The sequence below is a fragment of the Euwallacea fornicatus genome, chromosome 15, assembly GCF_040115645.1.
Source record: "Euwallacea fornicatus isolate EFF26 chromosome 15, ASM4011564v1, whole genome shotgun sequence".
Taxonomy (NCBI): domain Eukaryota; kingdom Metazoa; phylum Arthropoda; class Insecta; order Coleoptera; family Curculionidae; genus Euwallacea; species Euwallacea fornicatus.
In genome coordinates, this window is record NC_089555.1 from 1304829 (window position 1) to 1332077 (window position 27249).

At 37.8% G+C, this 27249-nt stretch overlaps 4 protein-coding genes across 4 annotated transcripts in view; all 4 read left to right on the forward strand.

Annotated features, from left to right (window-relative positions):
* The window catches only part of LOC136343695 (uncharacterized), a 176821-nt gene that overhangs the window by 14912 nt on the left and 134660 nt on the right, over positions 1 to 27249 (forward strand). The window lies entirely within an intron of this gene.
* On the forward strand, positions 19899 to 20771 carry LOC136343499 (probable zinc transporter protein DDB_G0282067). The gene has a single exon (XM_066290253.1). The coding sequence runs from the start codon at positions 19950 to 19952 to the stop codon at positions 20682 to 20684; it is 735 nt and encodes a 244-aa protein (XP_066146350.1). The 5' UTR covers positions 19899 to 19949; the 3' UTR covers positions 20685 to 20771.
* Positions 23279 to 24271, forward strand: LOC136343496 (probable zinc transporter protein DDB_G0282067). Its single transcript, XM_066290251.1, has one exon. It carries the CDS (start codon positions 23349 to 23351, stop codon positions 24150 to 24152), a length of 804 nt encoding a protein of 267 aa, XP_066146348.1. The 5' UTR covers positions 23279 to 23348; the 3' UTR covers positions 24153 to 24271.
* Positions 24674 to 25561, forward strand: LOC136343497 (probable zinc transporter protein DDB_G0282067). Its single transcript, XM_066290252.1, has one exon. The coding sequence runs from the start codon at positions 24779 to 24781 to the stop codon at positions 25559 to 25561; it is 783 nt and encodes a 260-aa protein (XP_066146349.1). The 5' UTR covers positions 24674 to 24778.

The following is a 27249-nucleotide window of genomic DNA, read 5'->3' on the forward strand; positions in this document are numbered from 1 at the left end:
TTTCCGATAATAAAGCGTGTCACTCCTCGTTGACACGTCTCTAATGGAAAACTGAATCCAGGTTAGTTAGATCGCATTTTAAGCTATTTAGCTCTCGCTTCCATTCTTCCATATCGAGCCAGATCTGACGTTTCCAACATTATTCAATTTTTTCCCGCCTCGAATGATGTCCTGAAAAAGATTTAATTAAACAGCAATTACACTGTTGCATTGCCCCGACGACCCTAATTTATTTATATCGTCTGCACTGCAGCAGCTTCGTCACGGAATTAATTGCTTCGGCAAAAATGATTGGCCACACATTGTAATAGGCAAATGTAAGCCGGGAAGTACAGACACATGCCCTTCGAATTTGAAAAATTGAAAGGTATTTTCCGGTTCGAGTTTCCCGAAGAGCGTGAAATATCTGATTGTCGGGATTTTCGGCAAACACGAACGACAGCTCTTAGTTTCCTACCCCTAATTTTTATCGGTTTGGTTTCCAATTTCACCAAACAGTGTACAGATATCGCACATACGTCAAGGGAAATGTAAACAACCGCAGAATCAACCCGAGTGAAGGGAGAAATAATCGGTTTTGGATGCCAAAGCAAACGATGTCGGCCATGAGACAGGGATGGTTTCAGTCGGTTAAAATTCGATTTAAATTACCTAGTTTATTAGTTTCCATCTTTGGACCATGGAGATTAATTAGGGTTTGTTACACAACTACAAAACTACAGCCCCATTAACCTACTGCTGGTGCGAAATAGAGGTTTTGACCAGACAATAAAAAAAACAACCTTCAGGAGCGGATTGTAAAACATGTAGCAATTTAGCTTTAAACCGGAACAGTCCACTAGTCGCCCACTCTTTGTTTTGAGGAACAACATGGAAACAGTACATCTTAGCGATAGTAGATCAGCAAGGCTGTTTATGGACATTAATAGAGCATATGGCTGGATCTGGTACAGTGGTTTGTTTAACGTATTATTCCTCCTTCACGTCATCAACAACCTATTAAACATATTAAACAAGCAACTAGAAGATCGGATTGGCGATGGTTTTCCTTTGCTTCCTTCTCCTGAAGAGGCTCCCTCAGGGAGGCACCCTTTTTTATAACGTATCGCGCGGCTCTGAATTGTCAACTCCTCAATTTAACTAACAAATTATAATTTTTTAAAATTCAAAAGCAGCACTAAATAGGACAAAGCAGTTGTAATTTTTAACGTTCGCTTATTTTTCTATGTCACCTACGTCACCGGTGGCGCAAACTGACCAATTTTATTAAATTGAAAGGTGGGTCCAGTGACACCTCAAATTAAGGGTCGTTCAAAACTGCATTCAATGGTCTATTGCAATTTAATATCTATCGATCAGTCGTTGAGAAAAACAGGTGTAAGTTTGGTGAAAAATAGAATAGAAACTCAGTTATACAGGGCGACTTCAAAGTTGTTCACTAATGAATGGGGCTTCAAAAAATAAGATTTTTTCCTTTGGCGCTTTTTCGAAATATCACCATCAACGGAGATACAGAGCGTCAAAGTTTTATTTAAAGAATTTACATTTATTAATAATTTCCAGACCACTTGAAATATTTAAACGAAATATTGTAGGTATCAGTATCTACGTCGGAGGGAAATTCTTCAATAAATAGAATTATTTCTGGGTTTATCGGTGACGCAGGTATAAAAAAGTTGTTTGATATATTTAAAAAAATGGTGCGCCACTGATTTTTCTGAAAATAAAAATTATTATTGGATTAAAAAAAATATTTTGATTTTCATACTTTTTAAAAGTAAGTTCAGTTGTTATTTAGAAATTTAACCAAAACTCAAAAACTGTTTCAACTGATTTTGTGGCAAAGATCACCGAAGTGATAGTTCGAACGCAATTGGACTATCACCAACACCTACGAAATTTTGTGCAATAACCTCAAGTGGTTTGGCAATTATTAATAAATTTAAATTTTTTAAATAAAACTTTGACAACCTGTATCTCCGTTAATGTTGATATTTCGAAAAAATGCCAAAGAACCAAAATCTTATTTTTTGAAATCCTAGTTGCTGATAAAAGAATCATTCTAATTTTGGAATCACTCTGTGCACCGAGTGCTTAAAAAAATCCGGACAACTACAGCTTTGAAATTGTTTAACCTCACTTTCAATTTCAGTCTTTACCAGCGGTCAAGAAAAAATGAAACAAAGAAGTCTAATTAATAATATTTATTCATTTACCCCATTTAGAACAAATGCTGAAAATGTTTATTATTTTTTAAACACAAATTAACTCTACGTTTCATATTGTCAGAGACTTCTAATGAGAGTCTGTGGAGAAACAGTTTCACATTCTTCTCAAATTCGGTCCTTAAGGTCTTCAAATATGTCTATCGGAATTTTAAACTTTAATTAACCAAGGCACAAATCCTTGAAGTTTTGAAAAAACTCGTTTTAATAAAATACAACAAATAATGAAGATAAGTGCAATCGTATTTAAGTAAGGTTAGGTTTATTAGTTTATGCTCGAGATTACGTAGAACATGTCAACGACATACAGGGTCGGTGTCAAATAATTACAAAGTCTATTTAACCGGAATGGTTTTACAACGCATCGTAGTATGTAAACAATGAAAAAACTTGTTAGCTGATAGGAAATTGTTTCATTTTTTATTTTGTGCTCACAAACAGTTTTTGGTTAAAAAATAAAATAAGAATAAAAAGATTTTAAAAAATTATAAATTTCCTATCAGCGACTAAGTTTTTCCATTTCTTACGTGTCATTTAACTGAATTTGTATTGCATTTTTTTACCAAATTTATACCTGTCTTTCCCAAAAACAAATCGAAAAATTTTTAATCACAATTCACTATTAAATGGAGTTTTCAAAGATCTATAATTTGAGGCGTCACTTGACCAATGTTTAAATGTTTTTTTAATTGGCCATTTTGTGTTATCGTTAACGTCAGCAACTTAAAAAAAAAGAAACATTAAGAGACAGTGTTTTCCGTCCTATTTAATGCTGCTTTTGAATTAAAAAAAAATATATATATATATTAAATATAGAGCCGCACGGTACACTTCCGTGACACTTATAGCTTTATGGATGAAAAACATTTAGACAAAACTGCCTACATATTGTTGCTGATACTACACCTATTGTACAACGTTAATGTGTATATTTAGACGGTCTCTACTACTTCCATTATAAAAAAAGGAAAACTTTAAATGCAAACGTTGTAGGATTTTTCCTAAATCGCTGGAAACTGTTACTTAACACAACAGATAAATATTGCAAAATTAAAAACGGGCATAAAAAAATGGGACATACTGTATATTTTATAAAAATTGAAGAGACCTTTATTTCCTGATTTCGAATATGTATAACATGTGGAAGTTTGTTATTATTGAGCAACATTATTGTTGCACGTGGAGTATCGGCGCATTCATCATCGCATGCCATTTGGTGCGAGGCCCACTTTTTATTTTTTTTTATTTTTATTTTATGGATCGAGCGAAGAAACTGGGACAGCGGAATAAATAATAATTACTAATGACGTTCGGGCCATTTGTTTACTGATGGGAAGTGCGATTTGGGAAAATAATGTAATCTCGATTTTTAAATGCAAATACCGCAAAAACGACTAAACTAAATGACAACATGTTATATATTTTTGAAATCGGCAAATAAATATCTGTTCATTTTTTTTTTAAGTATACAGGGTGCCCATTATAAATTTACTGTCTCTATGTCCTTTTTTAATTTTACGACATTCATCTGTTGCGTTACGTTACATTTTCCGGCGATTTTAGAGTAAACCCTAGAACTTTTGTATTTAAAGTTCTTCTTTTTTTTTATAATGAAAGTGGTAGGTTCTGTCAAAATATACGGACCAACCCTATACAGCAGGTGCAGTATCGTCTTGCTCATGATAACACAACATCAACAATGACTTACGACGACTAAGAGAGATATAGACGGTGACTTTCTCTGAATGAAGGGAAGCATAAAAAACCACCAAAGACCAATTTTAACTCTCAAACACCAGGTTGATGCACACTCCTCGACATTAATACCAGATGCTTACACAGCTGACTCAAAAAACGACGTTACATATTTGGGGGAAAGGTAAATAGGGGAACCACTGAGTTCGGAAAACATTTTTATTTTTTCTCAGCTTATTTGGGAATTGGTGATCCTGAGAACCACAAAAGTACCGTACCTCTAGGTCTACTTTTCTTAACATAAATAGGCTCAAACGTCCGTTGTCCAGATTTTTGATAAATACCTAAAATTCTTCAGTAGGAAACACGTCTACGCATTAGCCTATTTTAGCATTTTTACTGAAGGTGGCTCTGGAACGCCACGATGTATGAAAACAATTACGCATGTGCAGCCCTTCAAAACAATATGGTTGAAAACAATTGAATATATTCTTGTTTTTGCGATTACGTCACATCGAAGGTCTTTCAATTAAATCTAAAAGCTTCTCGAGCTGTGATGTCCGAAATGAACGTGAAAAATACAGTGCCTCGAATTCCAATTAGTAACGCTGGTAAGAAATTAAATTTCCAAACTATCTTGTGAATCGCTCTCAATTATTTGCGTAAAGAAAATAATGTTAAAATCCTTCAAGTAGGTAAAGGTAATGGTACAGCCACTCTATGGCCTTTGTTATCAATGCAAACACATATTTTATGGTGTTGACTCTTATTCAGTGTTGCCCGACTTGCTTTGCTGTGACATCGGATAATTAAAAAAAATAATTTGCTTTTATAACTTTTTTGCTCTTGAATTTAGAACGTTAAAATGGGGAGGGAACCGATACGCGAATAGAGCCGATTGATTGACATTAATAACGTTTATCAAGTGCTTCCGGTTTAACCGGAAATCACCTCAATTGTCGATTTTTAAATATAATGCCCTAAAAATTTTTACTTTTTGAAATCTAGGGGTCATTTGTGACCTAAACATATGTTATTTAAAATAATATAGGTTTTTTTTTTATGTTTTTTTTATTGTCGAGCTCTGGCATTGAGGCATACGTCGTGGGCAAAATTTTAGGTCAGAATTATGGGGAAAAATACTAATTTATTAATTGATTAAGTACTTTTTCTTTTATAACCAACTTAAATACCGAAAATTGTTTTTCTCATTTATCTTCCGTTTTTCAAATGGCAACATGGTGGCTCATTGCGATTCCCTAAAAGACTATTTTATCATGTTTTTTTTTTAATTGAAAACGCAAGGTACGTTCATTTAGAAATGAACCGTGAATTCATTAAAAACATCCGAATTTAGAGCAAAATATGTTGGCCGTGGAGGACGGCATGGCAGCCTTTCAAATAACAGAACAAAAGACTAAATATTTCTATTTGATGAAATTGTGTGTTTTTTTCTTCTTTATTAACATTTTCTGTTTTCATTTTATTCATTAATTTCTTAAAATAGTGAAACCCCTTTCCGTAAAAAGTCGCGCAACATTGGAAAGCCATTGACGACAACTTTCTACAAATACTAACAGCATATTAATTTTATTAGAAAAAAAAATTAATGACATATTTTTGAACTAAAAACGACCTCTAAATTCCAAAAAAGTAAAAATATATAGGGCATTACATGTAAAAATCCAATATTGAGGTAATTTCCGGTTAAACCTAAAGTACCAGGTAAATGTCATTAATGTCAATCAACCGGCTTTATTCTTATAGAGCTTCCTCTTCAATTTCAACTTTCTAAGTTTAAAAACAAAAAACGTGTAAGGACGAGCCACCTTCTTGAATCACCCGGTATATATAACATGTGTCTATAATATATGTGCATATATCATATATATAAATTATATACCATAGATCAAGCAAAACGCGCGATAACGTGAACTATGTGTACGTTCGATGACGGAAACAGTTCTTGGTGATGGTTAGTTCCCGATTTGTACAACAGTGTGGTAACTTTAACTGGACTAAATTCGGTTTCTATATGACATTTGATTTTTAACAAAATTGCTCAAACGCGTCAATTTTTATTTTACTTGATATATTTTTTGGTAGTATTCTGATGCTATAAATGTCAACTTTTTAGCTAAGGTGACTGTTATCCTTAAAATGTTAAATGGAAAGGACGTTCAAGTAATACATCATTTTTAAGAGCTTTTTAACCTGACTTTATGTGACATATTACTTTTCATCATGAAGCAAAATAATACTAAAAATACACAAAATTTTAAACAATCAAATCATTTACTTTAATTTAGCAACTGTTTGAAATTTTACCGCTGACTTCCTGGCACAGCCCTAAACGGTGATAAAACTCATCTCTCACATTTTCTAAAGTGTCTGGAGTGATTTGCCTAATTTCCCTTCTTTTGTGTTCTTTGAGTTTGTCGATATCATGCGCTTTCGTATTATAAACTTTCGATTTCAGGCACCTCCATAAAAAGAAAGCAAGAGGTATGAGATCTGGAGATCTTGACGGCATTCTAATGAGCCTCTTCTTCTTATCCAATGATTTGGAAAAGATTCACCTAGGTATAAGCGAACGTTCCAAGCAACGTGGTGGTACTCCATCTTGTTATAATCAAATCTGTTCGTCCGGAATGTCTGGATTCACATCACCAGGAAAGAAATTAGATAATGTAGGCACTAGTTCGTCTTCAAGAACCTCTAAATATCGTCGTTCATCTAAATTTTCATCGACAAATATTGACCCAAATATTTGGTTTCCTACGATACTCGTCCAAAAATTTGTTTTTGCAGGATACTCCTTGTCACCTTCTCTCGTACGCTGAGGAATCGCTGCAGCTCAATATCGAAAATTTTATTTATTGACATATGCAATTAACGTAAAATTTGCCTCATTCGTAAAAAAATCCATTTTATAGATATTTTTTATTGCTGAACAGCATTCATAATCCTTTCGCAAAATTCAGTTCGTCGATCTCCATCACCCTCAAGCAATTCTTGATGTATTTACGTTTTATAAGACCGAATATTTGCATTTTTTAATATTTTCAAAATAGTTGTGTTACTGATTGAATTTTCACGCGTGATCTCCGGACTGGTGGAATCAGGTTTTTTTCTAATGCCAAAAATGCGTAAATTTTTGTGTCGTGATCAATGTTTTGCCGTCTGTTTGTTGGGGCCATTCTCACATCACCATGATTTCTAAACTTTTTCCTATTTTACTTTAGCCCTTTGATTAATAGGTGGCAAATCAGGATGCTCTTGTCAAAATAATTGAACAACCTCATTTTATATTCAAACTCTGTCGCTGTATCCAATCATTATTACGAATTCGATTTTATGAAATTCAGTTAAATAAGGCATTTTTCGCAATTTTATAACTTACGCGAAGTACTTCTTTTCTGTATTAAACGAAATGAAATAAATTTTGTATTGAAGGAATACTTAGATTACTGTGGTATTTCAGAAATATTTCACATGACAATTTCAAGTAATTAAACAACATTTAAATATAAACACGATTTAATTTTAGTATCATTTTGCTCTATGACGAAAATCAATGTCAGAGAAGGTCAGGATAAAAGTATTTTTACAATTATATATCACTTGAATTCCTTTCCATGTAAAGTTTTAAGGATAACAGTTACCCTAGCTAAGGGGTTGACATTTGTAGCATTAGAATACTACCAAAAAGTGTGTCGAGTAAATTAAAAATTGACGCGTTTAAGCAATTTTGCTAAAAATCAAATGCTATATAGACACCGAATTTATTACAGTTAAAGCCACCACGCTGTATAAGGAATACGCCGGAAAGGGGTTTAGGACACGTTTACATTTCATTTTTTAACTTGAAAGTGTACAATGCACGCGTTTATATGTATTTTTACGACTACGGCATACATGTGCTATAAAAGAAAAAAATTAAAATTGAGTGACGAGGTAAAAATCATAGACGAGGTTGCACCAAAATGCGGGAGTGACAATATATAGTGACAAAGCAAAATAATATGAAGTATCGAAGTCAACAATTTGCAAAGTGAAGCGTTTAGAAACACAAATTTTAAAAAGGTCGTGCCATATTTAGAGTCCTGGAAAGTAAAGAAACTTAACAAAATACGAAAGCGCTGAAAATGGAAATTTCCATGTACAAGTGTTTTTTAAAACAATGGGAAAGACATGTCTCAATTAGTGGCGAAATAATCAGAATTGGTTAAACTGTGTACAATGCAAAACTTGAAGATATCGAAAATTTTCTAGTTAGTGATGGTTGGCTGCTACAATTCAAGATAAAAAATGGAATTCTACTGTTGTTTATATCTGGTGTATCAGCACCACCAGGGTAAATGCAACCATTCACAAAAAAATTGCTGACAACAACTAAAGAACTAGACTTAAGAATTGAACAAATTTACAACCCCGACGAAAGGGGTCTTTATTAAAAAATGTCATTAGAGAAGTCCCATGCTATATCATCTGTTTTGGAAGTTTGAAAAACGATTAGTAACGTTTTTAGCCTGAATTAATGCTAATTGTTCGCCCAAAATAAAGCTAATTGTAGTAGTAAAAGTAAAAAATCCGCGCTCATTGAAAAATTTTATAATCTCTGTTGATCATGCTTGTTCAAAAATCGTTTGGATGACTAGCAGTGTGTTCCCGAAATGATTCCATAAGAGCTTTGTTCCTGAGGTACGACGATGGATTTGCAACCACAAATGTTCTACATATCTACAATATGAGGATTATTCAATTAGTAAAATTTACTAAAAAAAAACAGAAGCTTTCAAATAAAAGTGTTGTTACTATTAGACAATGCACCAAATCATCCTCCAGAGCAGCAAGTGCGGAGCGAGGATGGGTCAATTTTTGTCGTGTACGTACCGCCCAATGTAACACCATTCGTTCAATCCATGGAGCAGAACGTAATAAGAATCACCTAACTATACTATCGAAAGTTTCTACTTTCCTCTATCTTATCAAACAACCCTGAAAACTTATCTGAGACTTTGGAACTGGTTACAAGAAACAGTTACAACAAACACTTAATTAGCGAACGATTCAAAAATGTTGGAACAATCTCTTTTGTACCAATGTTCGAAATGAAGATCATGTTTCCTTAAGCGTAATTAGGGAACCATTCCGATCCAATGCTGATGTTCGTGTCAGCGCGTCATTAGATGTTCCTGATTTATTGAAAATAATGACTTCCAACATGGTTTGCATTCGGGCTGATATTAATTTATGGAATAAAGATAAGCAGACGAATGATGCTAATAAGGAGGAAGATACAGACGATGAGGACGACGAGGACGTTCCCATTATAGTTTGGACTGTAGTTGCTGACGTGTAAGTTACATGAGTTTTCAACCAAGCTTTAGACTGGGCTGAAAGAAACGAAGTATCGTACAGGGATATTTTAGTTTTTCGTAAATTAGGGGCGCAGGCATTAGAAGACAATATCAAGAGCCAACTTACGCAGATTAAAATTACAGATTATTTTTCTTGTTATTAAAAATACTTATCACTATTAGAATATCTGTTTATATCAATATATACATTTACTGTACAGGGTGTCCCACAAGTGTTTCATTATATTTCAGTGGGTAATAGTACATTGAAAAATAATATGACTCCCTATATAAACCATATTCCAATAATGCTTCATTAAGAAGATACAGGGTGTTAAACTTTACTTAAAAAATCTAACTTTTATTGATATATTCAAAACCGTTTGAGATATGTAAGTGAAATTTGGCATGTTTTGAGAGTTAATGTAGACGCATTTATTTATGCAAAAGGGCTATTTTTCGTTTCACCAGTGACGTGCGTACGGACACCTCTCAGCACATTTTTAAAGAAAAACATGGTGCGCCACTGCTTTTTATCAAAATAAAAATTATTTTTAGAAGTTTAATTTCATTTAGAAGAAAAATGCTCACTTGACTCTTTTTCGTCCGACGTATCGTTTGCCAGTAAAAAATTGAATACCGTCTATATACACGATATTCTCTAAATTGTTTTAATAATATTAAGTTTGTTTTAAATATTATTTATTCGCTATAACATTATAGAAATTGTTCAAATTGGTGGCCATTTTGTTCAATACATAATTGAGCTCGCCTGTTCATTGATACTCTGATACGGTGAAATATTCCAGGTGTGTTTTAAGTTTAACACCCTGTATCTTCTTAATGAAGCATTATTGGAATATGGTTTATATAGGGAGTCATATTATTTTTCAATGTACTATTACCCACTGAAATATAATGAAACACTTGTGGGACACCCTGTATATATATTCATCACATGTTTCTTTAACACATCGTTTATTATTTAAATCACGTTCGCTAATGTAAACATTTCGATGACGTGAACCATGCTGGGTTTGAATTAGTTCATATTATCGACTGTCTCTGCTGTGTTTTCCCATTCTTCGTTTAAAAGTGCCGTTACAGAATCACGAACGGTTGTTACGTAAATTTTCAACTAACCCAAACTAACTTCGCGTTTCTGATGCCTACAGGAATCATTCGAAAACGCACTTTCTAATGAAGTGCCTCAAGCGAGTGTTATTTGTCTGTTTTTGCGTATTCCCATTTGTTTCACTTTCTGGTTTGTTTTCACTTTAATATTCGTCTCAGTGATGTTGAGTGGTCCACTCACGTGGCCGTTTCCAGCAACTCTGCACCGCACTTGTGAAACTGTGTTAATTAAATTTACTGCGTCTCGATGATGGCTAAATTCCTAGGAAGGAACAGAAAATAATTACGAGCTGATTATTTTCTTTCCGGATAAGGCCGGAGATGTGTTTGCGAACAAACTTGCGCATAAATTTCTGACTTATTTGGTTTTTTTTTCACTCGAAAAGTCGAACCGCAAGGTGGGCCACTTCATTGCAATCAGAAAAAAAACTGAACTGAAAAATGTGTGAGTCCAAGAGAGCGGCCACAGAAGAAACGTAGCTGATGATGATTGCCCCATATCGAAACGTTGGGTTTCAAGTCCGTCGTAGCTACGTTGTGGAAGGGGAAAAGTTGTAGTGATGCGATGACACGTCGATGAATTATGAATGTCATGTGAATAATTTTTGCCAAATGCGCTGAAATAAGAATGGCGTTGTAGGAAAAAAATAATTTCAAATGTCTTCAAAAGTAATCGGGATTTGAAACGGCACATTCTTGAATTACAAATTGCGCAATTTCGCCGGAAACACTGTATACAGGGTGTGTAATGTTACCAGGGGATTTTCCTAGGAGCGATGATACTCGGCAAAATAATTAAAAAACGCTAGTAGACCCATGGTCAGAAACGCACCACTCGCGATATACAAGTGTACAAGGTATAATTCTCTCTGTTTCTGGCAATTTCCCAAGTACTTGCGTTAATGCAAATACAAAGTACTTAGCTTGAACGCAAACGTCTAAATTCATCAAGTAACAAGTTACCATAAAACCAAGCAGCCTGGAAAATAAATTATCTCTTGTGGGATATTTGGGAATGAAAGTGGCGTGAACTAATTGCCGTTCCGTTAACAACCAAATATGAACTCCGAAATAAGTATTTCCTTACGTACAAACATCATTAATTGCGTGTTATTTTAAAACTCAAATTAATAGGTTTAAATGATACAATTTAGTAAAATTAGAGAACAAGATGGTGATGGCGGTAACGGCGTAATCAAATCAAACGACAGACACATACTTTCGCGGTTAAAGCCGACTTCCTTAGTGTTTGCCTGCTCGTAAAAGAGCTGTTAAATACGACTTTTCTCTTCTGTCTTGTACTGTTCGTATAAGTTGATATAGGACGACAGCCGTCTAACGTAATATTCAAAAATATGTTTCTTTTGATCCCTGTTAAAATTACGGGACGGCTCTTGCCGACACCACAGGAAAAATGTTAACGATTTTATTCGCCTTTTTGTGAAATATAGTCTTATACATGTTACATCTAAGAGTCTCACTCTGGAAAACTAATTTCCATTGCCAGGGTTGGATGGAAATCCAATATTCAAAAGGGGTTTACGATTTCCTTGCTGGGCGTGAGAGTTAATTGCAGAATATTCCGAAGTGATATATTAGCTTCTGCTGTCTGGCGTTCGTTCAGTATTGCTTTAAATAACCTCCCAGAATGGGTAATTTTTTAATGAAACAACGCCACAACCGGGAATAAATTTTTACGGGGTAACTTCCCCCACGGATCGCGGGGATGTTTTTGTCCACCCTCCAATATAAATGATAATTAGATGGTGCAATGGGGTGGCAATGGAAAACTAGCATTTTTCTGCCGCACGAATCAAAAAATGGCGAGTCGAAATCTTCTATTTTTATATCCGAACCCCAGTTTAATCAGAGTAAAACCACTCATTTTTCGGCAAAAGGTACCAAATTTTTCTGCGACCTTTTTTAACTCGTTTTTAGTCCCCTTTCTGTCGTTCCAATAGTTGTTCGTAAATATTTTTTCTCTCCCCTTGAAATTGTCTCTTCTCAATAATCCCTTCTCCTCCTTCAAACTTCCTGTTCTTCCTGCTGCCCTTACCTATGTGCGTTTGGCCTTGCGTTCCCCTTCGCGTTAGTCTTATCATGTTCTACCCCCTGTAGATTCCTACATATTTCAAATACAAATTGCATATATTTCATATGCAGTGTACTATTATGTTGTATCGGTCTAGTAATCGGGTGTTTTATTTACGATGCTCAATGATTAACACTCTGAAATAGTCGAAGACCATACTGGTCAAAGTGATTTGTATGCATAATAAATAAGTGAAAATAGCTATTGATTCTGGATTTGAATTAAATAAGAGATTGATCAGCTTTATGTTGCAAGCTTTAATTTTTTATCCCTCCATTTGAGGAGATATTGCAGGTAAATTGCCCAATAATTATCGTTCCTTTACATCTCTTCATCCTCTGGAAGATTCCTCCCAGCATCTCACCGTTCTCAGAGGTTCAGAAAGGTGTTCGAAGCCTTTTCATGAACGAAGCTGAAGTTGATAAAGACACCCATTTAGGTGCCATTGGTCCTCATCGTCTTCATCGTCCTAGTACTGCTTGGCAGAATCCCATTCACCTGATAAAGCGCGGATAAAACTAGCAAAAGAAAATCTCTATTGACATTCCGTTTTTACGTTATTTGTTTTGTCATTTCGTTATTGCCGGGATAGGATTATCCAGGTAATTCTAAAGCGTTCCTGCTGCGACTACTCGCAAATTCCATACATTATGTTTCCTCCTGCATTCCGCCCCCTCTATCGACTGATGTGAGTGATAATAAGCTGACACGAGGAGGGCCATCCATATGGAAAATTAATAGCCTTTTCCAGCCGAGAGCGCGTTCAAATCATAATTTAAGAGGGTTATTTAAAATACGACATTTATTTATGCCACAAAGACACCCGAACCTTACTTACACACAATGTGGCAAAGTAACATATTCCCTGGGGCAATTAATTTTCCGGCAGACATCCTTCATAAAGTAACCGGATTGACGACCCATTACGGAAGAGCGAAAACTATACTCGTAAGGTCGGAGTTGGCGACATCGCATCGTCGTTGCTAACCTCGTTTTCGGGTTTTCCAGTTAACCTACAGTTATGTTCAATTTCTGGAAGTTACAAAGGCTTGATGTTTTCCCATGCCTCGTCCCGAGCTAACTTCGTTAGCGTGGCTCAAGCCGCCAAAATGGAACTGAAGAGACAGTTTACTTGCTGGTACATCTAGACATTTCCAACATCTTTTAGTATTCCATTAAAGGTCAAATTATTAATGTGCTACTAACTTTAACTTTAAGCTGAGAATATGACAATTATACAGGTACAGATAGGCTTAGCTTTAGCTTCGGTAGAGCCCTCTTGAAGAGTTACAGTTTTGGTTTTTAGCTTAATGAAAAATTGTCCGGTCCGCAGAGATACGCGTGGGGTTACGCCGAACCGAAGCATCTCGGAGAAGTTAAAAAACGAGTTTTTAAAATAAAATTGAATCATTTCTGTAAGTCGACATTCACTTTTCTCCCCGTGGGAACCCGACTTGCCAGCGTTTACGGGAGAATGAAGTGGGGATTACTATCGAATGGGTGGGGAATTTACTAGAGAGTATGTGAAAATTTGATATCATCAATCACAGAGAATCTGCAAGTACGACCTGAGGAGTACTCACCTCTACATTCAGGAAATAACTTTGTGAGAGCTCCATTTAAAATAAAAATTCATGCTCGCTCTGGATTCTTTTTAGTGGAAAACATTGAGTAGTTATTCAAAATCTCTCGTTTTTGACTTCGCTGAAAAGACTTCAAAATAATATTTCACCTTTACAAAGCAATATCATCTTACTTTTTAATTAAGCATTATCAATAAGGAGGCGGAAAATTAATTCGAATTAATTTAAGGACAGTAAAACTCAATACTATTCCGTTTACTCCTCTTCCGAGTAAAATTCCGAGAAGTATTTTTTAATTACCTAAAATACGACGTTTTAACCCTTATTTTACGATGATTTCGCTGTAGAGGAAAACCCCCCAAAAAACGTCGATTTTTAATGGGGAGCAATTAGTACTACGCTCCACATTCTCAGCTTGCTTCACTAGTTAAATAATAAATTATTAAGGCTCTCCTTTCGGTATCTGCAGATATAAAACATATCCCTTGGCTCCTGACAATATCCCAGTGCTCATTTAAAGGCCTTCCTTTTTTACAACCCTTTGTGTGAGCCTCAGAGCTCCAATAAAATGTTTTATCTGCACTTAGCTTTTAATTGCCCATTATCATCTAGCCTTCAAATTTTATGATTACTGGTCTGTAATGCTGAATTTCCACACTGTTGCAGTCTTCCCGACCATATTAGTATTTAAAAGCCTGCAAGTCTCAGGGGCAGGGGATGCATTCGTCGGCATCCCCAATGAGTGGGGGGTGAAGGGGAGACATTTAGAACTTTTGCGCATTTAAAGCGGAGTTAAGCGTAGAAGTTAAGCAAAGAGAAACTTTCACGTATAAGTACCGGAAACTTTTTTACCGCATTATATTCCGACGTTTTTGCGAGTGGAAATTCTTGTAGGTGGGCTAAATTGGTCGTGGCGGGATGTTATTTTTAGGGGTGGAGCAGCCATACCGAAAAAAAAAACCTACGTGCTAAAAGAAACTATGAATGGAGGTTGATGCGGCTTGAAGGTTCATTTTTGGTGGTTGCAAGGTTTCAATTAAGCGTGTAAATGGAAAGAAATAACTTTCTTAGAGTCACGAAAATTATATTTTTAATTACAAAGTTCTGAGGACTCTAGCACTTAAATTGTGATTAAGACAACGTTTCGAAAGCGTAAGTGTCTTGCAATTTTTCGCAATTGTGTATTCCCACGCCGAACCAACCTGGCTCTTGAAAATTGCCATTTGCTCAAATTTCGATCGGCGACTTCTACACACAACAATGTCTAACTTAAATTATTGATTCGAGTCTTCCGTAATTCCCAGCTGCGTCCAACAGCCCGAGAGGGGTCTTCAGAGGGGGCTCCTATAGGTGGGATGCGGCTCAATCAGGTTTTACTAACGAATCATCAAGTGCGCGTCTCCAAGTAGAGTTTTGGCTCTGTTATTGAAGGATTTTCTGAATGCGACCATAATGTTGTTAGGGAATCGCACTGGTGAGACCGAGGGTCAATTCCTGTCTTTCACTTGACCTACGGCTCGTTCTCCGACGACCCTGAAGGCGTGGCAGGAGAGCCGACCGTTCAGGCACGGTGCTTGCCGTCGGTACTACATTGTTGGCACGTGGGGAGCAAACATGAGGCTTTGTCCCGAAAAATTAAAGCAAATGACGAACAATCCGCCCGAAAGTATGAAGAAATCTTCGTTGTTCGAGGGCGAGGCCTCCCAATTTCGACGGTTCAAATGGGTTTGATATACGGCGTAAGTTAAGATTTTCGGATTCTCTTTAACATACGATCGAGTGTGTGGACTTGGACACTTACACTTTCGATCGGATGTTTACAATATCCACTAATCTCATCAAGGACTCTTCCGACAAACACTTCTGGCGCAATTCGAGTTCCTAACCATCCAATTCTGAGCTTAAAGCACGATATCAAAGAAAAAATTAATGGTTTCGAGGCGCAAAGAAAGCAGCTTCGCGAGTTCGATCTTCACTGAAAGCGGCAACTTCGAATTGGAGGCCTCATAACGAGGAATGTTGAAAGAAAAACACGTCAATCTGGAAAGGAGGAATTAAAATGAAGTGTTTTATTTGCGCCTCGAAAGTAAACAAGCAATTTGTTTTGGGAAGTGCATCATGAAAGCTCTTCATTAAGTCACATTTCCATCGCTGGAGGTTTCAAATGCGGCTGTATTTTCGTTTCATACAAAAATGTGTTTACTGACAACCGGATGAACGTTATTGGTGACGAAAACAAGTAAATTGATTCCTCCGGTGGGAGGTTTTTACGTTTGGTCCGGAATTAAATTTGATTCACAATGGCGTAGTAAAACAGCCATTAAGAAGATGGGGTCGGGCATTTAAATACTTAATTTCGCCCAGTTTCGAAGAGAATAAGTGCCTCTACGTACACTGCATACATACGGCCATATGCGCAGTTACTTCTAACTTATTCAAAACATACGCTTAACCCTCTGACCCTCTATGACTATGGGCGGTTTTTATGGCGCAATTTTGCCATGAAATATCAGCTCGTGGCCCACTCTTTATGCCCATATACTCTGTAGTTTTATTATTTTAAGGTTTTTGCCCAACAGGGTTTCTGTTATCATTCCGCCGGCCGCGTATTGTCTATTCATGGATTTAATGTCTATTTCAACGCGATTTATGGCTTTCCTACATGTACGACGCTATTGTTTGGGTCTGAGTATATTACAGTTTTGTCCCTTTCATGCCAGATGGAGGGGGCTCAATTTAGTGTTAAGCCTCCTAAAATTCGGCGAGAAAACTCGCGCGATACGTGATTTTGTCTCGACACACGAGAAACGTGACGGAAAGCTACTCATGAAAGTTCAAGTGGAAGGCTTTTAACAAAAACTGACAAAAGCGGCCACATAGTAAAAGCCGGGGGACGTTGATATTAAAAAGAACGTAAACCCTTACAACGTATCCTCATGTGGAGGGACGGCCCTTCAGCATTGTCTTTTCGATGACATACTTGTTACGCAGCAATTCCATAAGGGCGCTGAAAAATTGATTTCATAAGCTCCGGAACGGAGTTCACTGACACTTTAAATGCACGGAAAAGTTGTCATTTAGCGTCATCTTGATTGGATTTCCTGTTTCGGCTCACAATGGCGTATGCAGGAGCTTATTCTAAAGGCCTAGGACGCTAGAATTGAATTATTTCACCCCATCAGACAACCACAAAACAGGGAGCTTAATTGATTAATTGCTGTTTCTTCCCTTATTGCAACAGGCGCTGGTAATGTCAGAATGTTGCTTAACGTCTCCTCATCCCCCAGTTTTCCTATTGTGGTAATTGGATTGCCACTATTTAAGTCCGCTCATAAAGAAAATTTATGGTCAATAAAGTTTCAGCTTCTAATTACGCATCTGTTTCTTGCAAACTTGAGGCTTGAAAAAAGTCGGTGACAATTAACAAACCAACATGATATTGCATTAGTCCCGGAGGGCCAAATTTCCCTGAATGTTCTGCGGAGACCCTCTCCCCATCCTTAAGGGGAACTAACTCATCATTTTATTGGACACTGAGTTTGGGGACCTTAATAAAGATAAAACATCTTAGTTTATAAAGTGTTTCTCTTTATTTGCCTTTAATTCCTAAAGGATCGAGGCTAGAAGAACGTTTCGATTTCGAGCTTATCTCAAGGTTCTTTAGGATTTACGACTGCATTGCGGTCTATTATAAGAGTAACCGAATAATGTGTGGGAAATCAACTTTCAAGGCATCTTAGCATTGCTTCCGGAACCGGGGAAATATGGGCCTATGGATTCGTTATCACCCCATTTCACGCAGCCAAGGTTTAAAGGAAATTACCTGGAAAGCGTGGCTGGTAATTCCAAAACGGAGGCTCGTATATCATTTTCCGAATTAAGGAAATAATTAATAGGGTACCCTATCGAAGCGTCGGTAATTCATTGACACGTTTAACTGTATTAACAGAGACAAAGGTTCTTATGTTTACAATAGGCTGTGGAGGACGCTTCAGTCGTAATTAATTGCGCAAATTGTGACGAAAAGCAAGAGTGACCACAGGCCATTGTGCCCTGCAAGTTTGGAGCATTAGTGCTTGTGTTCATTTACTTGGTGTGCGGCCTTTAGGCGAGCATTTATTGTCACGAGGAAACTTGATTTAGATTAGCTTAAACGACTGCTCAGGTCTCTTCAGGTTACTGGGAGGATTTCGATGGGAACGTGGTTAGCGCAAGCCACCGGAGAATTATGAGGCTGATACAAGTTCAGATCAAGGAAACTTTCAATTTCTCAGGATCGAGCGATACAAACTGGAAATTTGTTGAGGTTTCTGCGAGCCGTAAAGACCAGAAAATAATGAAAAATTGCTGGACATTGGAAGTGCCAAAAAGATTCCTCTGAGGATTTAAAAGTTCCCATTCCGGTTCGAAGAATTACAAGCAATGCGGCAATTTTGTCGTCCGCAGTGTCAAAAAATAAGTGAAATTTACCGATGCTTCAAAAATCCAAAAGTGGTGAAAATTTCGCGTTACGGTAAAATTCGAAAAGGTGAAGAAGGCCCAGGACCGCTGTACGGGTACGAAACGAGTCCAAGACTTTGCAAGATGGTAAGAAAACGTCTCGGTTATTTTGGATGACGCTGATGAGTAGGAAATTAATGGTTGAAGTGTATTAGCGTTAACCTCTTGAAAAACGTTAATTCCCTATAATCGAATTAATCGACCAAATCTAAAGTTCAAATTGGTTTTGGTCTGGGTTTTGTGATTATCTCTCACTAAACAAAACAAATGGAAGAGAATCGTCGAACAATTGGGCACAATAAGACAGAATAGTCGATTAAATAGGACAGTGAGTTGCACTCATCTGCAGAAAACAATTTTTTTAAGGCTTTTGATACATCACGGCGTTATCAGAAGATGAATCAAAGCCAGAAAAAGGCTGAAAAAACTCACAAATCTTCGATTCGAAAATTTTTGAAGTTTTCTATTGAAAATTACCGCACAGTTACGTCCGATAACTGTTTATAAAACGGTTTTGAAATTCGGCAGAATTTCGATGATGTTTTGGTGAAATGACACAGAGACAGAAATAGAGGGAGTGAGAGAGAGAGAAAGAGAGTTAATTTAATTACTCAAATCTGCAATGAAATAACAGGAACATGAGGGGTTGCCCCCAGCTATTGTTTGTTCCTGCTTTATGTTGACCAATTACATATTGCGTATAGGATTTTGTGTTAGATCCGTATTTATACCCCTAATGCAGATATATAACAACGCTTGGTATGTACACTTCCAGATTATAGATGAAAATGTCAGATATCCTGTTGACTTTGGTGGAATTATCTGATTTTGGATTTGATGCTAGGCAGAAGGTCCTTTGATGCGCTCAGCACACCTTAAAGGAATCCTTCGTTTGCGGATCCTTCATGTGGCTCTCTCAGCTAATCGAATTCTCCGAAGACATTACTTTCTAATCTCAGTTACTCATCAGCAGTTTAGGATTATTCTGAAACAAAGCCTGACGAGACGCGTTGCAAAGATCCTCTTAGACTTACCACACCACCCAGACAAATCAATTCCGTTCTTGTACCGAAATTTTGAAATTTCCCATGGACAAAAAACCCAACTTGACCTATTGGTGTAGCGAGCCCCAATGGTAGTCCAGTGGCAAGACGTGTCAAATTTCTAAAACGACTAAAAATCGCAACTAGGTAAGTATAACGGATTGCATAAACCTTAAACGCCAAATCTGCACCAAAAAATGATTGCGCGGTGAAACCAGTGATGCAAATAATGGTTTTCAAAGAAGTAGTCGTAATATAAATAGGTTTCCTGGTTCGATAAACAGCAGAGATTTGTAAACAAGTGATCCGACATCATGAAGGTACCTCTGCTCTGCCTTGGGGTGGTCCTAGCTGCCGCACTTGTGAGTTCAAAGTCTTTGAAGGGAGACTATGACCTAGAGACCGCAGCCTCTCATCACGGCCATTCTAGCCATCACGAGAAAGGTGGCGGCCACAAACACGATGCTGGGCACCACGACAGCCACGGCAAAGAAGAGAAGAAAGGCTACGATGGTCATCACCACCACCATGAAGCGCACCATGGCAAACACGAAAAGCATGGTGATTCGGGTCATCACGAAGAGAAAGGCGGGCATCATAAGAAGCATCATGACGAGGGCCATCACCATCATCATCATCATGCCCATGGTCACGAGCACAAAGGAGGAAAGTTCGGCGAGAAGAAGAGTCATAAAAAGGGACAGGGAACCAAGGGGCACCATCTCAAGGAGCATAAGGACGAGTTCCACAAACATCACAAATTCTACGATGATGCCCACAAGGAGGGCCACCACAGCAAGCACGGGGCCCACCATCAACACCACAAATCCGGCGAGGGACATCACAAGAAAGGGGGCCACCACGATAGCGGGCACCATGAGCACCATCACGGCAAGAAAGGCCATGGGCATAAGGGACACCACCAGCATCATCACGAGGGCCACAAAGGTCATGCCGGGCACGAGCACCACCACCACCATCATCAGAAGCACGGAAAGAAGGGGGGCCATTCTGAGGGTGGGGCCTGGGGACACGCACAAAAGCATTAATATATTCGATTTAGATGACCTAAGGTTTGTAACTATGTATTTATATTTGTTGATTTTCACCGTTTTGTAATATATTATTTATTGAAATGTTAGTAATTGCGTTGCGAGCTTTCGTTCCAGTGGGCCAGTGAAAGCGTAAATGTTCAATTACGTAATAAGGCACTTATCTAATATGGTTGGCCCATGCCATCTGGGCGTTGTGACGATTTCCTAAAATGAAAAATATAACCACAGCGAGCATTAGTGGCTTACCAATCCTCTGCGAGAGTCTCTTCAACTAAATTATGATCTTATTGTGTGAAATGCTCTGAAAACAATGGAAGTACCGATATTGTTTCAGCGATTTATATTTGAAAGAGAATTTAGGAAAGTCCAAGAGTTCGCGAAGTGGGGATTACTTAAGTACAAAAGGAAAAATGTCCCAAGAGGAGGCGGTTGCTAACAAGACGATTTTTATGGAGATTTCATAAATGTTTAAACCACGAAAAGCAATAAAAGCAATAAGTCTTGCTTGCAATAGGACTCAGTTTTTGTCTTCTGCAGCTTTATGTAACTTTAGGTGTAGGCAGAAAGGCATAGCTGATGAGTTCAGGGAGATAGCACTAGGAGAATCTATTTGGAATTAATTTCCACCGATAATTTGCTCAGAAAAGAGAGTTACTGTATTGAATTTTTTCCCTTTTTTTGCAGTTGTTACGTTCAACAACAGAAATCCTGTGCAAATCTGCATGTACATATGTATATGCCATGAAATTGGAATGTGCGTAATTCCCCAATCATGCCAAGCTTGACTGTATAATTTTGTGTTTTTTTTTTATAACACTTTATACATCACGGTTGCGCATGAATGTTACTTATGCAACAAAAAATTGATTGAAATTAAATTAATGGTGCAAAATTTTATTTTTAGTAATTTAATATAAAACATTTAATATTATGGATTTGTTTGAATTTATCGGAGATATCATCAATGAACCAATGTGAACGTTGCCTGCATATCAAATAGAAATTTCATTAAGTACAGTCAGATCAAACGAAGTCACCTCATCAGATTTTCAGATTTCCTCTCGACGCCTTCCATCAAGTTCGGTTCATGAATTTTGTTAAGAAACCTTTGGGTAGTAGATTAATTGGTCGATCTAAGAAAATTTCCACATCAAACAATCCACATCACATTCCAGGAGCTTTATTGGTACATTAACTTAAATGGGATTTAGATATCTCTTCTGTTTCCGAGCTAGAGTGAGTCTCAGATACGTGATTTAGTAATTTTGAAGGCGATTTAAACTGCGATTTCAAGGTTAATATATTCGAGTGGATTCATGAGAGATTCAGGGCCGATGTTGAATCGTACTCTCAATCGACGTAAGCGATACACGGCATTTCATGAAATTTCTGATCTTGATGGTTCGAAAGCGGAGGAGCAGAGAGGTACCGTTTCTTCCACTATGGTTTCCGTCGCTTTTCACGTTTTGCTCGTTGTGTAATCTGGAGAATTTTCGGACGGATTTGCACCGATAAATACAATTGAATTTTTGACAACTTATGGAAGTTTCGGATTCTGATGTTTCTTTTTTGTTTTACTATGTAGAGTATATTTGAAATAGTTTTTCTTTAATTTCAAAATACAACAAAACATAAACCGACATTTCATTTCATTTGCAGTGCTCCTGACTAGCAAATTAGGTACTTATTTAAGTAGTATAATGAATGTAGTGTATTTTCGAAACTCCAGGCGTTTGCATCTCGAGAACGTAGGGATCAATTTTCAACCCCCCAGGGGCTCTATATACCAAGAATTGCTGATATTTCCTTTGGGGTGTCAGCTGAGACCGTTTTGTCGTAGTTTTTCAAAAATTGATCATTTTAGAAAATGAAATTTTTGCCCATATTCATTTGATAGATTTGCAGCAACGTCTTTAGTCACCGAAAACGCTTTATGAGGTTTCATGTTTCTTATGTCAATAACTTGAAATTGTTTTAATGAACTTGCACAAAAACTGCGTACTTACTCTGTGGTTTTACCCATTAAGAGCCCTAAAATCCAATCTAACGCTATAATTAGTATTCACCGTCAATATTTACAGTTTTGTGAGTTATTGAAGCTTGCCCAGATCACCTCTTTTTGAGCCCGCAATTGTAAATTGTGTGATAAGCAGTCGATTTCTGCATATTAAGGTATAATTGTGCAAAAGAGCCTATTTGCTTGGGTAATTCAGTTTTTCCCTTCGGCAATTACATAAAAACAGAACCATCTAGATTTCGAAAAGCCAGAAATTTTTTAAAGATTACCTGTAATTCCGATTTGGCCTGGTGTGTATGTAATCGAAATGGGACATTACCCCAGTGTATACTTTAGTAATGGTTAGGTTAAATTACCAGGGTATTTGTTACCGAAAACGAGACTCATTTATTTAATTTATTTTCGAAATGTTTGACGCCGAATTAACGACAGATATCAACACTAAGGATTTCAGAACAGTAGAAATTAACAGTAAAAGAATTGTATAAAGAAAAACTATTGCACTTTGCAATCAGTTGTGCAAATAGTTAGTTCTTAAGAAATGATTTAATATAAATAGGCTTGTCGGCCATTTCGAAGGCACACAACCAACAGTGATGTCCTTCTAAGAACTAGTACTATAGTGGTAAAATAGTGCTAAAATGAGGGCCATTACCCTTAGCTTGAGTGTTCTGCTTGTATCGGCGTTTGTGTGGGCCAAGGATGACACCGCGCTGAAGGGAGAGACCGAGGTCGGGGCGCAGGTACCTGCTGCCTCTGAGACCAAAACTGCGGTTGTCGCCGACCTGGAAACTGCCGCTTCTAAACACGGACACCACAGCGAACACGAGCATGGCGGTGGCCATCATCATCACAAGCACCACCACCATCACCATGGAGGAGGCCACAAGAAAGGTCATGGTGGACACCACCACCATCACCATCACCACCACGGCAAGCATGGCAAGCACCACCATGCCGGCCACCACCACCACCATGGAGGGCACCACCACCATCATCACGACCATCACGGTCACCACCACCATCATCATGCTCATGGCCATCACCACAAAGGGGGCAAACACGGACATAAGCATCACCACAAGAAGGGACACCACCTCCATGGCCACCACGTCAAGAAGCATAAGGATGAACATCACAAACACCACAAACATTACGATGATCATCACAAGGAGGGACATCACCACAAACACGGACACCATCACGGACATCACGGACATCATCACGGACATCACAAGAAGGGCGGCCATCATCACAGCGGCCATCATCATCACGGGCATCACAAGAAGGGACATGGACATAAGGGACATCACCATCATGGCCACCACGGACACCATGGACATCATGGACACCATCACCACCACCATCATCATCATCATCATGGAAAGAAGGGTGGAGATCATCACCATCACGAACATGGTCACCATCATCATGGCAAACATTAAACTTCAAGGAGAGAACCAAGGAGGGCTGTGGTTTATTGGCTTTCTGGTTGTTTTGTTTGAATTTGTTGTTGGGCTTGATGGTTTTAAATAAAATAAATAAATAAAAATAAATAAACTCAGTTAATTTTTTATCTGCGAAATCATGTGGTTAAATTAATCATATGGTTAAATTAATGGTCTTGGTTAAACTGCGGAACATTCCTGATATGGTTCACATTGACATTGGTTTTTGGTCGAAATCGAAACTGCCTAAGAAGCTTATTAATAATGTTGCCTGCCCTACTAAGAATCGTGCTGCAATGCATTCAATCGTGTTACCGAGTGTCCAACGAGAACTAATTTAATTGAACGTATTTTCGACATTTTTGACGCTAAATTAGCAGTATCACACAACGGTTGGTGTTTCAGAACAGTAGAAATCAGCCAGCGGAGAATCTTATGGATAAAAAACTACTGCACTTTGTAATCTGTTGTGTAAATAATTACATCTTAAGAAACAAATTTGATATAAATAGTCTGCCCAAGCAATTCGACGGCACACCTCAGTGATGTCCTCTTAAGAACTAGTGCTATATAATAATAGTCTCTTGAGACCTTTATAGGGTTAGTGCTTAAACCAAAGAACAATGAAGCATCTTGCCCTTTATTTTGGCGCGTTACTCGCTTGTGCGTTAGTTTCTGGTAGAAATTTGAAAGGTGATGATGAGCAGCAGCTCCTAGTGCCATCCTCAGATTTAATTGAAGCCGCTTCGGACTTGGCAGTAGCCGAATCCAAACACGGAGGTTCGGAAAAGCACGAGGACGGCGGCGGCAAGGAACATCACCACGATCACCATCACGAGCACGGCCACAAAGATGAGAAGGGCCATGATGGCCATCACCATCATCACCACGCAGATCACGGTAAACACGGAAAGCACCACCACGCGGGCCATCACCACGACCATGGAGGTCATCACCACCATCACCACGATGGACATCATCACCATCATCATCACCACGAGCACGGCGACCATCACAAGGGGGGTAAACACGGACATAAGCACCATCACAAGAAGGGCCAAAAAACCCACGGGCACCACATTAAGAAGCACTATGATGAGCACCACAAACACCACAAATTCTACGATGATCACCATCACGATGGGCACCATCACAAGCATGGACATCATCATGGTCATCACGGACATCACCACGGACACCACAAGAAGGGTCATCATGGACACGAAGGGCATCACGAGCATCATCACGGAAAGAAGGGACATGGACATAAGGGACATCACGATCATCATGGGCATCACCACAAGCACCACGGAGGGCATGAGCATCACCACCATCACCACCACGATCACGGGGAGAAAGGAGGGCACGACAAGGGACACAAATGGGGACATGAGCATAAACACTAGGACTAGGGTTGGATTTAGGTGGAAGACTGTTGCATCATGGTTGGAATTCTTGCTTTTTGTCCCGCTTTTTGTTGTCGAGTTGGGATGTAATTTTATGGATGATAATATAAAATTAAAGTAAAAGTTTTTATTTCATTGCACCATGGAAGGTTTTAAGAAAATCGCTTGAGCTACATCGCGGGTGAGCGGGACCTCACTGGAAGGGCAATAAGGGCTCCATGTAAATGGGTCAGAGTAAAAACGGCACCGTAAAGATATCGAAAATTTTCTAGAAATTTTTGGAAAGGGTACTCACCTATTTTCAGACTTTAGGCTCCGGTATTTCGGAAATCCCCGAAAATCACTCACTGAGAATGTATCTAAAACTCCAGAGCTGCCTATAGACGTACAAAAATTGTGTTTCAATATCTCTTTCAGTTTCTCAGATACGAAGATGCTTTCACCTTTCTTTGGCGGTCTGGAAAGGGGCTGTAAAATACAGATGTTTCAAACTGTGTTTCTAATAAGGACAAGGATTTGTAACATTGTATCTTGCATGCTGGGAAAAGTTTCGCAACATATTTAGATTTTCGATCAAACAGGGTCTCAACAATGTCTGAGTTTTATATTTTTATAAAGTCGTTTTTGTAATACTTAAGAAAATCAAAATTATTAGCTTTTCGCGAATATTTCCAGGAGAATTCGTGTATTTTCAGATCTTTAATCATATGCTGAATCAGTACTGTATTGCGTAACTGGTTAAAGCACGGGAACATCTTACAGTTATGGAGATCTGTATGCGCGAGCTCCTAAAACTTGGATTGCGTATAGGGGTTGAAATTAAATAAACCTTGTAATCTAAAAAACTCCAGGAGTTTTCGAAAATATTAGAGAAAGCCAAAATCGGTGATATTCATTAAAATGTTTCCCTAGTTCATTTTGAGATGTATTTGATTATGGATTTTCTCTTGTTGTAGTCTCTTTTGCTCCTAAGCGTTTTCGATTTTATGCCGCTAAGAAAAAGAAGAAACAACGCCAGTGCCAATTTCCAAAATTCCAGATATAAAATATTTCCTCTCAAAGGGAGGGGGGGGGGGGGCAACTCCGCAGTCATATTGCCCAAAAAAAACGTGGCCATTTTGAAAACCAAAATCGTATTTATTGCTCTTAATGACTACCCTGTATTACTTAACTTACCAACATCGATTTTGTTAGGATTACATGCAGAAATTGCATTGCTAAATACGTAGTTTGGAACATAACCAAAACTAAATAATGTTCATGTGGTTTATTATTCAAAGTAAAACTGTTTCATACACTATTGTTTGCTTGTTTGTTTGTTTAACTCGCCGAACATTTTTCTTTTTATTTATCAGAGGGAAATATCGAAAATGGCAGGCAAATTTAGTAAATGGAAGATAAATGCAAACGTTCATTCAATTAAAACTAAAGGATATTCATTTATTTTGCATATAGATAGAATGTTGTATTATTTTAAGCTGCAAATACGTAGAGGTATGATGCATTATGACGTTGCGTGTAGTGCACGAGCATTCTACGGAAGTTATACAATGAAGTAGCAGATCTGTTCACGCGCTTACTCGAAATTCGAATTTCTTAAATCATTAGTGATGTTCTCTAAATCAACTTCAGATTCGGTGACGTTCTGTTGCTCCCCTTGCGGTTCCGTTGCCGCCGCCTCGTCAGCT